The 13,887-nt window shown below is 41.1% G+C and overlaps 1 protein-coding gene across 1 annotated transcript in view; it reads left to right on the top strand.

The window, feature by feature from the left end:
* LOC126268229 (transcription initiation factor TFIID subunit 11) overlaps positions 1 to 12,468 on the top strand; it is a 51,072-nt gene extending 38,604 nt beyond the window's left edge. The window contains exons 3-4 of the mRNA XM_049973870.1: positions 11,959 to 12,055; positions 12,161 to 12,468. Coding sequence (XP_049829827.1) covers positions 11,959 to 12,055; positions 12,161 to 12,294 — 231 coding nt within the window. The 3' untranslated portion in view covers positions 12,295 to 12,468. The remainder of the gene's footprint in view (positions 1 to 11,958; positions 12,056 to 12,160) is intronic.
* Positions 12,469 to 13,887: the final 1,419 nt, after the last annotated feature.

The following is a 13,887-nucleotide window of genomic DNA, read 5'->3' as shown; positions in this document are numbered from 1 at the left end:
CCCTGTCAGCGTCCCTGCGCTCTCACTGAATGGAGCAGTTTGTACTGACTCCGATGTCATTGCAAACCGCTTGGCAGAGCACTTTGCTATGAATTCCGCTTCTGCCAACTACCCCTTGGGCTTCCGCTCCATTAAGGAGCGGATAGAATGTCGGAGTCTTTCTTTTCACACTCACCATCCTGAATTGTACAATGTTCCATTCAGTGAGTGGGAATTTCGAAGTGCCCTCGCCGCTTGTCCTGATACCGCTCCTGGGCCAGACAGCATCCACTCTCAGATGCTGAAACACCTTTCAGTGGACTGCCAGCGACGCCTCCTCGATCTTTACAACCGCATTTGGGTCGAGGGTGAGTTTCCATCGCATTGGCAGGACAGTCTTGTTGTCCCCATTCTGAAACCAGGGAAGAACCCTCTGGAGGTGGACAGCTACCGTCCCATTAGCCTCACCAACGTTCTTTGCAAGTTGCTTGAACGGATGGTGAGCCGGCGCTTGAATTGGGTACTGGAGTCTTGAGGCCTTCTGGCTCCGTCTCAGGGTGGGTTCCGTAAAGGCCGCTCCGCCGCCGACAATCTGGTGAGCCTGGAGTCGGCCATACGTACTGCCTATGCCCACCATCAGCATCTGGTTGCTGTCTTTTTCGACATGCGGAAGGCGTATGATACGACATGGCGTTATCACATCCTTTCTACGCTTCATGGATGGGGCCTTCGGGGCCCTCTGCCGATCTATATCTGCAATTTTCTGTCGCATCGTACCTTCCGCGTGCACCTCGCGGCCTCATATAGTTCCTCCCAAGTCCAGGAGAACGGTGTGCCACAGGGTTCTGTTCTCAGTGTGTGTCTGTTTTTAATAGCTATTAACGGGCTCGCTGCGGCCGTGGGAAATACTGTCTCCGCTTCCCTGTATGCTGACGACTTCTGCCTTTACTACAGCTCTATTGGCATTGCAGCTGCTGAACGTCGGCTACAGGGCGCAATCCGCAAGGCGCAGTCTTGGGCTGTAGCGCATGGTTTTCAGTTTTCCGCAGCCAAGACCTGCATTATGCATTTCTGCCGGCGACGCACTGTTCACCCGGAGCCGCGGCTTTATCTTGACGGTGAGCTTCTTAAAGTGGTGGAGTCACATAGGTTTTTGGGAATGGTTTTTGATGCCCAGTTGACTTGGCTGCCTCATATTCGGCAACTTAAACAGGCGTGTTGGCGGCATCTAAATGCTATGCGATGCCTGAGCCACACCAGGTGGGGCGCCGACCGATCTACTCTCCTACGGCTTTACCAGGCGTTAATCCAGTCCCGTCTGGACTACGGGAGTCTGGCTTATGGCTCAGCATCCCCATCTGCGTTGAGGGTGCTGGACCCAATCCTCCACAGCGGGATACGCCTTGCCACTGGTGCCTTCCGAACCAGCCCTGTGGACAGCATACTTGTGGAGGCAGGTGTCCCTCCACTGCGGTTACGACGCCAACAATTACTGGCTGCTTATGCTGCCCATGTTTTTTAGCTTGCCCAGGCATCCAAATTATCGTGTCCTCTTCCCGCAGTCAGTCATTCATCTGCCAGAACGTCGGCCCCGGTTGGGTTGTCCGATCGCCGTACGTGTCGAGCAGCTTCTTTCCTGGCTTGGGTGTTTCCCTGTTCCACCTCCTTTCCGGGCCCCTCTGCGTACACCCCCGCGGTGTGTGCCTCGCCCTTGCCTTCGGCTCGACTTGGCACATGGCCCGAAGGACTCGTCCCTCCGGAGGCCTTCCGACGCCGCTTTTATTCCATCCTGGCCACGTATCGGGGCTCTGGCGTTGTCTACACCGACGGTTCGATGGTTGCTGGTCTCATCGGTTATGCACTAACTCTAGGGGACCATTCTGAACAACGTTCGTTGCTGGCTGGCTGCAGTGTTTACACTGCTGAGCTGGTCGGCATTTTTCGTGCCCTAGAGTATATCCGCTCTTGCTCAGGTGAGTCCTTCATTATCTGTAGCGATTCCCTGAGCGGTTTACGAGCTCTCGACCAGTGTTTCCCTCGTTATCGTCTGGTGATGGCTATCCAGGAGTCCCTGCATACTCTCGCGCGTAGCGGCAGGTCTGTGGTCTTTGTTTGGACCCCAGGCCATGTTGGTATACCCGGCAATGAAACTGTTGACCGCCTGGCGAAAGAGGCCAACAGTGCGCCATCTCTGGAGATTTGACTCCTGGCCGCTGATTTGCGGGCAGTCTTACGCCGCAAAGTTATCTCGTTTTGGGATGCTGAATGGCGCGGTCTGACAACCCCTAACAAACTCCGTGCCGTCAAGGACACGACGACTGTGTGGCGGTCATCCATGCGAGCCAACCGCAGTGACTCAGTCGTCCTTTGTCAGCTCCGCGTTGGCCACACCCGACTTACGCACAGTTATTTACTGTGTCGTGAGGATCCCCCTCTTTGTCGTTGTGGGGCGTCCTTGACGGTGGTCCATATTCTGTCGGAGTGCGCCCTTTTAACCGTGCTCAGGCAGACTTTTGCAATGCCGATGACCATAGTAGTCTGGTCCCTTTAATCCCACAAACCAACCAACCAACTATGCAGTGAGTGTCACTACAACTACACAATACCTGAAAGAGGGTACCTAATCTTGGAATGTTGAGGTAATCTGAGAGAAGTGCCAGATGAGTTAAACTTTTTCCATACTGCAGTCTGCAGTAGTCTAGACCAAAAGACACGATTCAGTATAGCTGTCCCCAATATCTTCAGTGCTTTTTAGATGGAGAACAAAATAATTGAGACATCCAAAGAATTTTTGAAGCAGACAGACAGTATGTGGCCAAGGAGCAAGCAAAATGTGGGAAGACTTGTTTTAAGAAGCCCAAAGAATGGTTCTTTTGCTAGGAAGTAGTTATGGGCCAGGAATGTCAGAACTGGTTCAGAACTCTGTGTGGGTGTGATTACAGGTAAGTGGCATTTTTAAGCTAAATGTAGAGCTCATTGATGTCATATCTCATCTAGGTTCCTTTAGGGAGGATCTTGTAAAACAAGGTAATGCAATAATACTAGGGGGTGCAGTTCAGACTGCAACCTCAATTACACAATTGAAGATGACTTCAGGCACAGATGAGGATGCTGCTCACACTAGCGTGGAGATGGTTCCTTTTTGAGCATGACGATAAGCCCTGGATGAACTGTTCTGTGGGTACATTGCAAAATGACTGTGGAGGGGGGGGGGGGGGGGGATGCTCACACAGTTGTTCATTGGCAACATCATTGAAATTTAGGTTTTGTTTCTTATTTCATAGTGCATTGTTATACAGTTCAAATTCATAACATTATTGGCCTATTACTGTGTAGTGTGTTTGCATTAGGTAGTCACGAAGTGGAAGGCAAGCAGAGAACAACATGGTATGATGCTACTTCGAAGTATAAAGTAATTCTTTATGCTGGAAAATATGGTAACAGGAGGGTTGGATGAGAGTTAAGTTTAGCTGAAAGTAGCATTTGCTCTACAACTAATAGAAAGAAATTCGCTGACCCTCACAAAGGAAGACATCTTGACATTGAAGTAAAAGTTTTGGGATTTGTCCATGAAAGGAGGAAAATGGTTAGTATGTCGTTAGTGACACCAAAAGAAACAAAGCAAAAGGGGTGGTTACAGTTCTAATAAATCAAGGCAATAGTTTCATTCAGTGGTGCATTAGATTTATGTAAATATCCCCTTCCCCCCAAAGTTCTGAAAAGATTGGAAAATTCAACAAACTCTGCAGACAAAACAGCTGTAACTTCTTTCCTAATAGAGACAGAACTGAGAAACTAGTAATTTGGGGAAGGTTCGGGAACAAGATTTCAGCCAACAACCAACATACCATATTTAAACAATGTACATGTTTCGCCCTGAGCATCTCAAAACATGTTGCTTTCAAAATGGATGAAGACAGATATAGCTGTAGCTCCATGTTACACTGCGTAACATAGTAAAAAAAGTTGAGACGACATTGGGCGAGGAAATGTAAATTAGCATGTACAGCTGCATGATGCAATAAAGCAGTACAAACTGTATGCAGACTGTAACAAAATGACATGAAGTAAAAAAATATGTTAACTTTTAAATAGGTGGTGTGTTAATGGGCCAGTAGTAAGCGTTGGGTTCATCTTAGTGATTTAATTATGATGAAGAAAACTTTGATTTGGATATTATGTCTTGCAGGAATAACATATTGTAACTTGTAGCTATCTGCAGCTGTATGAAGCTGTGAAAACTGCTCTTGAAGGTGAGACTCTTCTTCATCAGTTGTTTAATGAAAGTGAAACACTGTGATGTCCTTGAAACAAGTATCTGGGTGTCTTTGTCAGAGAGTTGTTGATGCACTACAGTGTGGTACAAGCAGCAACTCTCATGGTGGTGCCTGGGTTTCCATCACATGGTCTTTTGCCATGTGACATGGCAAAGAACTGCCTTTCTGTATAGAGTTGAAATGATTGTGATAAAGAGATATGTTTGCAGAATTATTGCAGTTTCTCTACTGTACTGGAGCAGCATCTAAGGAGTAATACATATACTTGGGTGTTCTGTGGAAATGTGGGATATAATGAAATTAACCAATTGATTTCGGAAAAGATGAACACTTTGTCATATTTAAGGAAATCCGATAAATAACAAATGAATTCTGCTAACAACTGAATTATGATCTATTGCATGAGTTTGTGGATGTCTACAGTAAACAACAAATCGATGAGTGGTGGTATGTGCATTATTCTAGTGGAACTCCTGGGCTTCATGCTGCAGCACAAATGCACAGTTTTCTGCCAAATCACATACTACAGTGTGTTTATTGTCACAGAATGTCACTTTCAAACTTTGTAAAAATTCAGACTGTTCAGTGGCTGTGGAGTGCAGCAGGAGCTTTTTTATTTTATCCACAAGGTTTTCCAAGAAGTTTTCCACAGAACATAGACATGTCTGGAGAGCAGCTCTATCTGCAGATGCCAACAGTTTGTGTATTATTTTGTCACCTCAATTTTTGTCAAACATCTCTCCTAACTCTGCCATGAAAGGATCTGTACCTGGACAGTTCTCACATGTTGACATTTAACATTTTGGCTGTGTAAACATACAAATGATGTGAGCAAGACACAGTTTGTATATGTTGACGCCGGCCGGAGTGGCCGAGCGGTTCTAGGCACTGCATTCTGGAACCGCAGGACCGCTACCGTCACAGGTTTGAATCCTGCCTCGGGCATGGATGTGTGTGATGTCTTTAGGTCAGTTAGGTTTAAGTAGTTCTAAGTTGTAGGGGACTGATGACCTCAGAAGTTAAGTCCCATACTGCTCAGAGCCATTTATCTGTCGACAGTTATGATGTGTCAGCTCTCTCAATTTGGAACCCTCCGCAAATGAGCTTTTCATTTTGGTGAATCTAGCAAACACATACACCATGGGTACTGGTTGTTGGCTGGTAATGGGCATACTTTGGATAATCCTATTTTCATTTCTGGATGTTCTTCTTTGAATGTTTGATATCGCTCCTGTAGGTTTCCCAGCATCAGTAATTTTATTTATGAACTCTGAAATCATTTTCCGTGGTAGAAAAAAAACCTTCTTTCCAGACAACAGTGTCTTATTTATTCTGTGGTGTAGAATTCCGTGACACATTTCACTGTGTGTTCACTCAGGATATGTCTTAAGTCTTGGTTTAGGAGTCGCTAATATACAACATTCTTATTCAATCCTTCGAAGACAAGCTTTTCAAAAGAAGTGTCAGTATTTCAGTCTTCTGACTGCTTGTGGCACTTCTGTGTTTATTTTGAAACAAGTCAGATACTTTCTCGGGCTTTCTCTGGACGTACCTTTTCTCTCTGTCTCTTCTTTACGGGGGAGCCAAGGGCTCAGCAAGAGGTATCACACTGTCATTTAATGCAACTACAGCAGTGTGTATCTGACTCGTCCGAAGTGTTACGCAAGTTTGTGATTCCTATCTGTTTCAGTGAAGTTGTTTCAGACTCAGGCCCTTATTGGGAAACTGATAGATTACAGATCACAGGTAGGAAACTACGGTAAGCTTTATAAAACAGCTAGAAACAGTTTTAGTAGTGTTAATGGAAAATAGCTGTTTTCAGAGTGTTCGAAATAGCTTTTCAATCAGATATAATTGACTGAGGGCACCTAGACTTATTGATGTCCAGCTTTGGATTATTTTCCATTGCAAAAATCCGCATGAAGATTTACAGGTCATGGATACAGTACACACAGTAGGCAGCTATGTGGGTAGCAGAGTATGTGTACATCTACGTAAGTACTCCACAAGCCAAAGTACAATGCTGGATGAGAGTAATTGTCCCACTCGCAAATAGAGCAAGGGGGGAAAAAAAGTGTCTTTATGCTTCCAAATGAGCCCTAATGTCTTCTATTTTTATGGTCCTTACGTGAAATGTGCACTGGTGGCAGTGAAGTCGTTCTGCAGTCAGATTCTGCTTGCAGGTTGTCTAAATTTTCTCAATAGCGTTCCTTGCAAAGAACATTGCCTTCCATCCAGGGCTTCCTATTTGAGTCCGCTAAGCACTTCTGTAATACTTGAGGGATGTTGGAGCCTACTGGTAACAAACCTAGGCAACCCATCTCTGAATTGCCTCAATGTCTTCCTCTGACTCAACATGCTGGGAATTACAAACACTTAAACAATAGTGAAGAATGGACAGGGCTAGGGATCTGCGGTCTCATTTACAGGTGAACCACACTTTCCTAAAATCTTATGATAAACTGAAGTTGAACATTCACATTCCCTACTACAATCCATACATTCTCATTCCATTTAATTTCATTTTGCTTTGCAGTGCTAGATATTTCTTCAATGTGACTGTGTCAAGTAGCACACTACTGATGCTGTATTTGATCATTATGGGTTTTTCTTCCTATTCATCAGCATTAATGTACAGTTTTCTACATTTAGATATATCTCCCATTCATCACACCAACTAGAATTTTTTTTCAGTCATCTTGTATCCTCCTGCAGTCACTCAATGATGACACCTCCCTGTACACAACAGCATCACCACCAAAAAGCCACAGATTGCTATACTCACCTGTCTGCCAGGTCATTTATGCATGTAGAAAATAAAAGCACTCGTATCACATGTGCCTGGGGGTTCTCCTGATAATACCCTTGTCTCTGATGAACACTTGCCGCTGAGCACAACACACTGGGTTCTGTTACTTAAGAAGTGTGGGGTGCATGTGGTTGGTTATTTTGGTTAGGCAGTAGTTTGAGGTCTTTTGATGAACGCTGGCAATAGATAGGCAGAGAGTGAAATCACACTGCATGTAAAATAAGACTTCAATTTTAAAACATTTGTAACTAGTTCCTGAATTTACTGCCCTCCAGGAAGGGTGTCACACTCAGATTGTTATTGAAACAGAGAACTGGGTAGCTCGAAAATATTTAATGAGGGAGGGAAAGTTTATCAAAAAGACACATGAGATACCATTGGACAGGAACTGTTTATGCAGTAAACAAAAATGAGTTTATCGTGGTTGAAATTGAATCTGACTGTGACATTATCTTGACACAAGTAAACAGTGTAGGTGAACTCCAGTTAATCATCTGAAGTTTCTATTGGCCACCCAATTCTGCTGTAACAATTTTAGAATCATTTAAAGAAAGTCTGCACTCAGTAGCAAGGAAATACTCTCATCACGTAGTAATTGGAGGTGAACTTAACAAATTCTATACATGCTGGGAGTTCAGTGGGTTGCTTGCAGGTGGTACAGCATGCCGTCTTTGAAGTAGTTCTGAACACAGTTTTCTGATAACTGTATTGAGCAACTGCATCTGCAATCCACATGCAGTTGGAATATTTTCGACCTTGTAGCTACAGCCAGGATTGGGGAGGATTATATCACCACAGCAATGATTTTGACTAAAGTTAATAAACCCATCAGGTAGGCAAGGGAATATTTTTGTTAGAAAGAGAAGATAACCAGTTGTTAGCACTCCTCAAAGACAATGAATGAATATTAGTTCCAGTGTGATGGACAGACAGTGATTAATGGGAAAGTTTAAATTGATTGCAAATAGTGCTACAGAGAGTTATTTGGAAATTACTGAGAACGCGGAAATTGTTACAGTCTAGATTGAAAAAAGACACAGAAGTGTCAACAGAAAAAATAAGTAGAACTTTGTGTATCTATATAAGGAAATTGAAGCATGTAATTATTTCCACGATCATATGTTAGTGAAAGATCTTGCTGAGAACCCAAGAAAATTCTGGACCTATGTAAAATCACTAAGCAGATTGAAGGCTTCTGTATGATTCACTTGTCAACAAGTCAGGTATAACAATAGAAGACTGCAAAAGGAAAGTAGAAGTTTTAAATTTTACCTATACAGAGAATGCAGTAATATGCATTCATAGTGTATAGAGGCAAATGAGAGAGTTGGAAACAAAGCAGAAGTTTTAAATTTTACCTATACAGAGAATGCAGTAATATGCATTCATAGTGTATAGAGGCAAATGAGAGAGTTGGAAACAAATGTCACCAGATCTGGATGGAATTGCAGTTTGGTTGTACTGGGTGTACTTTGTGGCATTGGCCCCATACTTAGCTTGCATTTATCACAAATCTCTCACCCAGCTCAAAATGTCAAGTGAGGGGAAAAAGTGCAGCTGACGACTGTATATAAGAATGATAAAAAAACAGACTGACAAAATTACAAACCTGCATCCTTAGCATTGGTTTGCTACAGAATTCTTGAACACATTCTCTGATCGAAAATAATACATTTCCTTGACGAACGAGGTGGCGCAGAGGCTAGCACACTGGACTCGCATTTTGGAGTATGCTGGTTCAATCCTGCACCTGGCCATCCTGATTTAGATTTTCCGTGAACACCAAGTGTTCATAAGAGACACCTGTACCCTACCCCAGGGAAGATAGGATCTTTTTTGTTCCCTATATAGCCTACATAAATGACATGAGCAACAAACTGTGACTGCTTTTGGTGTCGATGCTGTAGCACACAGGAAAATATTATTGTTGAGTGACTGCAGGAGGAAAGAGGATGACTTGGACAAAATTTCTGTTTGGCTGATGAATGGCCATTTGCTTGAATGTATGTAGAGATGCTAATTTAAAATTAAATTTATCCCAGTATTGAAAGTAGTTTTGAAAAAATTATACAGAAAGCCCATCAAGGAAACACTTTATCCATTGTTAACAAAAAGAATTAAAATCTCGTAGAAAAGGAAGAGGTAGATTTATATGAAGGCCAGAATAAGTCAAGATCCAGTGTTACTTGTGTCATACAAAAAACGGTGTAATATTCTAAGGACACTCATTAAAATGTCCAGAAGTATGCACATCCTGAAAGTAATTAATAACACATGTGACAAGATTAAAACTATATATTGTCAAAAGGGAAACAGGACAAGACGCTAGTGTACAAGAAACCATAACAATTAAACTAAATGACAGTGTGTCCGATAATTCAAAAGTTGAGAGTAATTTTAACTCTCATTTTCTAAACATAGCATAAAAAATAGGTTTAAATGTTTCAGTTGAAGAAGCAAAAGAATGTATTAAAAAGTCATTCCACAAAACTTCAAGCAATTAGAAGTAGCACCAACATCCTTTACTAAAATTAAAAGAATTATAAAAATCTCTGGTGAAATTTCAGACAGAATTCTGAAAGGTTGTTCTGAATTAATGTCCTTAGTGAGGCATGTAATGCATCACTGGCATAGAGAATTTTTCCAGACATATTAAAACATGTAACTGTTAAACTTCATTATAAAAAATGTGGCCAGAAAGATTTAAATTATCATCCAATTTCATTACTGACATATTTTAACAAAATATTTGAAAGAATAATCTACTTGAGAGCAGTCACATACCTAAGTAGAAACCGTTTCCTTAGCATATCACCATTTGGATTCCAGAAGGGTTGCTCAGCTGAGAAAGCTGTTTAGACATTCACTCAGCAAATGTTACAAGCCTTAAATAATAAATTATTGTCATTAGTATTTCTTGTGATCTTTTTAAGGTGTAGATCATGTTACTGTCTTAGAAAGCCTAAAATTTTTACAAATTGGTTTCTTCATGGACAATAGTTTTTTGAGTCCAGCCCTGTTCCTTATATATGTGAATCACATTTCACTTAACATTTAGCAAGCAGAACTAGTACTATTTGCAGATGATACCAGTGTTATAATAAATCCTATTAGAAAGGAAGCATTAGAAGAGATCCTTTGTATTTCAAAGAATAAAATCGTTCTCTGAAAATGGAAGCACCCTGTAAGAGCACAGAGGTCCCATATTTGCTGTTAGCAGGACATGGAGATACATTCACATCATGATAGTGAGCATGCGCATGTGCCAACCATCCGTTGCATTCAGTTGTGCAGAAAACATTAGAATGGTGGTTTCAAAAGAGGAGCCAAGGGGTGTAGTGCATTTTGCCGGGTGGCAACTCTGTGTGCTTTCTCTGGAGACTTTCTTGTTTTGGCTTGGGTTTGAAGTGATTCACTTCTTTGGCATAGTGCTGCAGATGTTAAAGAGAGACCCATTCAGCACACTTCCTGTACTGAATGAAGACTGTGAGGCACACATTAGGCACACACTTTGTCAAATTCCAATCTGTCCTTAATAATGGTGGGTGTGAGTGTTTCAGACATTCATTGTGGCCTCTTAAGCAATGGCTGCTACTGTAACTCACTGGTCTTGGAAGGTGTGGGCATCCACCTATTGGACAGTGGCATCAATAATGTGGTGTGGTGTTCCAGACTGTGCGTCATTGACCAACAACCACCACCATCCTTCTCTGAATGACATGTGGTGCATTCCGTACACTTGTGCCATTCTTTGATGAATTTACACTCCCCACTCTCCTTCCGCTGTCAGGCAACACACTACATCATTTTGTTCTTCTTTTGAAATGTCTGTTTAACTGTTCGCACATGCTTGCTGTGTCGTCACATGGTTGTACACTCATGACCCTTTAGTGGCTAGTTATATACCTCAAAATTTTTGTAAGAAATTTAACTTCTGCGAGCAGTAACATTACAAAGCTTCCAGCAGCTTTCATTTTACTGCCTCTGGTTCCTTACTTTTTGATTGCACATTACAGTAAAACTGAGGGTGCAGAAGTTTGAGTACAAAATTCCTTAATAATAGTTTAGCAGTTAGTTTTAGTAGTAGGCTTCTAAGGGACTCGAAGCTTCTGTGCCAGTCTTTCACGATTCCTCCAGATTCTCCTGTCTTGTGCTGTCTCTTGCCAGTTATTTATTGCATATGCAGTCAGTTTCATTCCTTACTAATTTACGCAGTTGAATTTAAAAGGCATAAGCATGAATAGCATTAGACAATGTAGTGATACTTTGTTAATACAGTTTACCATTAAGTTTCTGCAGTGTGTTGCCCTTATCTCAGTGTATACCTTGACTCATTTCCTGAATGTGCTCTTTCTTGAAAGGAACTATAAAACATTATGCATCCATACACTCACTCATGCATGAAGTCATTTTCCCTCTTCAACAAATGTTTTTCATACTTCGTGGTTGTCATATGCCCTATGGTTTGAGACGGAGGGCGTCTCCTCTACAATACTTCACCATACTGGATATTAATTATAATGTGTGTGTTTAACTTAACATTAAGCACAAGCATTATAACTCAGTGATCAACATCTCTCTCTCTCTCTCTCTCTCTCTCTCTCTCTCTCTCTCTCTCCTTTTTTTTTTTTTTTTTTTTTTTTTTTTTTTTTTTTTTTTTTTTTGCCCCCCCCTCCCCTCTCCAACCCATACTTACTACGTAAACATTGCACTGTTATGTCACCTAATTTGTTGGTAGATACAAAAGACCACTAATAGTAAGCAATACATAATACATTTTACATAAGTTTCAGCTATGTATTCTTTCTGCATGTTAACAAAGGTTTTATGTTCTTTCCTCTCACCCTCATCCACACAGAACCCAATAAATATATTTTGTTTGTTTCTTTATAGTTGATGCAGACAATTACTGGATGTTCTGTCTCGCAGAATGTTGTCATTGCTATGTCAGGAATTGCTAAAGTTTTTGTTGGTGAAGTTGTGGAAGAAGGTATGGAGTGATATGTTCCACATAATTTTATGCCGATATTTAAGCTCTACTATTTTCACCAGAAATTATTATTATTATTATTATTATTATTATTTTCTTTTGCAGCACTTGATGTGATGGATAAACAGGGTGAGACAGGACCATTACAGCCGAAACACTTACGAGAAGCTATTAGAAGACTACGTCTGCGAGGTGGAATTCCCAATAGCCGAGCTCGAAAAGTTATATTCCGTGTTTAGTGTTTCTACAGCTGACTTTTTAAAAAGTGTGGACTCTAAGAAACTGTGTATCCAAATAAGTTTCTAGTTGATGACTTTATTTTCAAATTATTGTTACTTGGGTAAGATGTATGTATGAAATAAAAAATGAAATTAAGTATGTATTGGAAGTAAAGAACGTAATTTTAAAGTCCAGTTTGTTATGTGATTAGTGTGATTTGGAAAAAAAGCCCCTCTGATGAGGTCAGATTAATTACTGAGTAGCATAAAATCCAGATATTGTTTATATTACTGCAATACAATTTGCATTATATATCATTTAGCTGGTCAGTTTAAAGTTGTCATCCTGGAGTATTTAAGTAACTGTGACAGATAATATAGTATCTGGGTGTCATAAAGTTTCTTGACCTTAGCCCTTAATCTTAAGCATAATTTTACACTTACTTTGTCTTCTGCTGCAGAAGATATCTTCAAAGCCTTTGGAGATCATTTTCAGATGCTTTGAGGTTTAGTGTCTCGAAAAATCGTTGCATTTATTGCTTCATTGCTGGATAGCTGCCAGTTTGCGACATAATCTGAATGTTGTCAAAGATATCAAAGTCTTGTAGAAGTGTGTCCTGGAGCTCATTTGCCAGATGAATAGTGCTGTTTACTTTACAACTCCAAAGTCCAGAATTAATGTAACTTGGTCATCCTTAAATGTTGAACTGGTTCTCATGCTGTTGATTTTTTATTGCCTCTTTATACAGTCTGATATAACAATGAGTGGTGGTGGTCAAAAGTTAAGTTGCAGAGAAACAAAGAGGGGATTCTCTGGTCTGTCTCATAATATATTGCTGGTCATTGATCAATGTTGCCTAGTCAACAGTGCGTCTTGCATTTCTTATGTGGCTACTGATGCTTCTTTTACACATAAAAACCAAACCAGACTGCATTTGCAAGGGCATAATGTACACAAGTCTGTTTCAATACTGTGTCATAATAATTTTTCTTTAAAACAGTTGCTAATGCAGCCAATTGTTCTATTTTTCTAACAAAAGGTATACACTTCTTTTAACTGTCCTCCCCCCCCCCCCCCCCCCCCTCTCTCTCTCTCCAGCAGCTGATATTTTTAAGGATTTGAGGAGACAGTGCTCTACCCATCTCTCTGACCAAGTAAACATTATTTTTTCTTTTTGTGAAGACAACTATCAGTTGATTTAGTTGTGCCTGTAAGTTCTGTAGTTCACAGATTCTGTTACTCTAGTGTATTTACTCCTTCCTGCTTTTTTTTTTTTTTTTTAAAAAAAAACCTGCACTTTCAAAAGTCACATCGACACTTTAGCTCTCCCTTTCTCCAATGTGAATTCCATGTTTGAACCAACACTCTTCAGAAAAAGAAAGAAAGTTGGAAGACAGAGTGATAGAGTAGGTTTTAACATCCCATCGACATCAAGGTCATTGGAGATAGAGCACACACTGGGAATGTTTCAAGAATTAGGAAGGAAATTGGGAGTGCCTCTTCTAGGGAAACATCGTGGCATTTGCCTGGATTAGTATTGTAAATTAATGGAAAACTTAAATCTGGATGCCTGGGCATGGATATGAAACATTTTCATCCTGAATGTGAGCCCA

The sequence above is a fragment of the Schistocerca gregaria genome, chromosome 4 (assembly GCF_023897955.1).
Source record: "Schistocerca gregaria isolate iqSchGreg1 chromosome 4, iqSchGreg1.2, whole genome shotgun sequence".
NCBI classification, from domain to species: domain Eukaryota; kingdom Metazoa; phylum Arthropoda; class Insecta; order Orthoptera; family Acrididae; genus Schistocerca; species Schistocerca gregaria.
The sequence above is the reverse complement of the archived record's forward strand: the minus strand, read 5'-3'. Positions and strand labels throughout refer to the sequence as shown.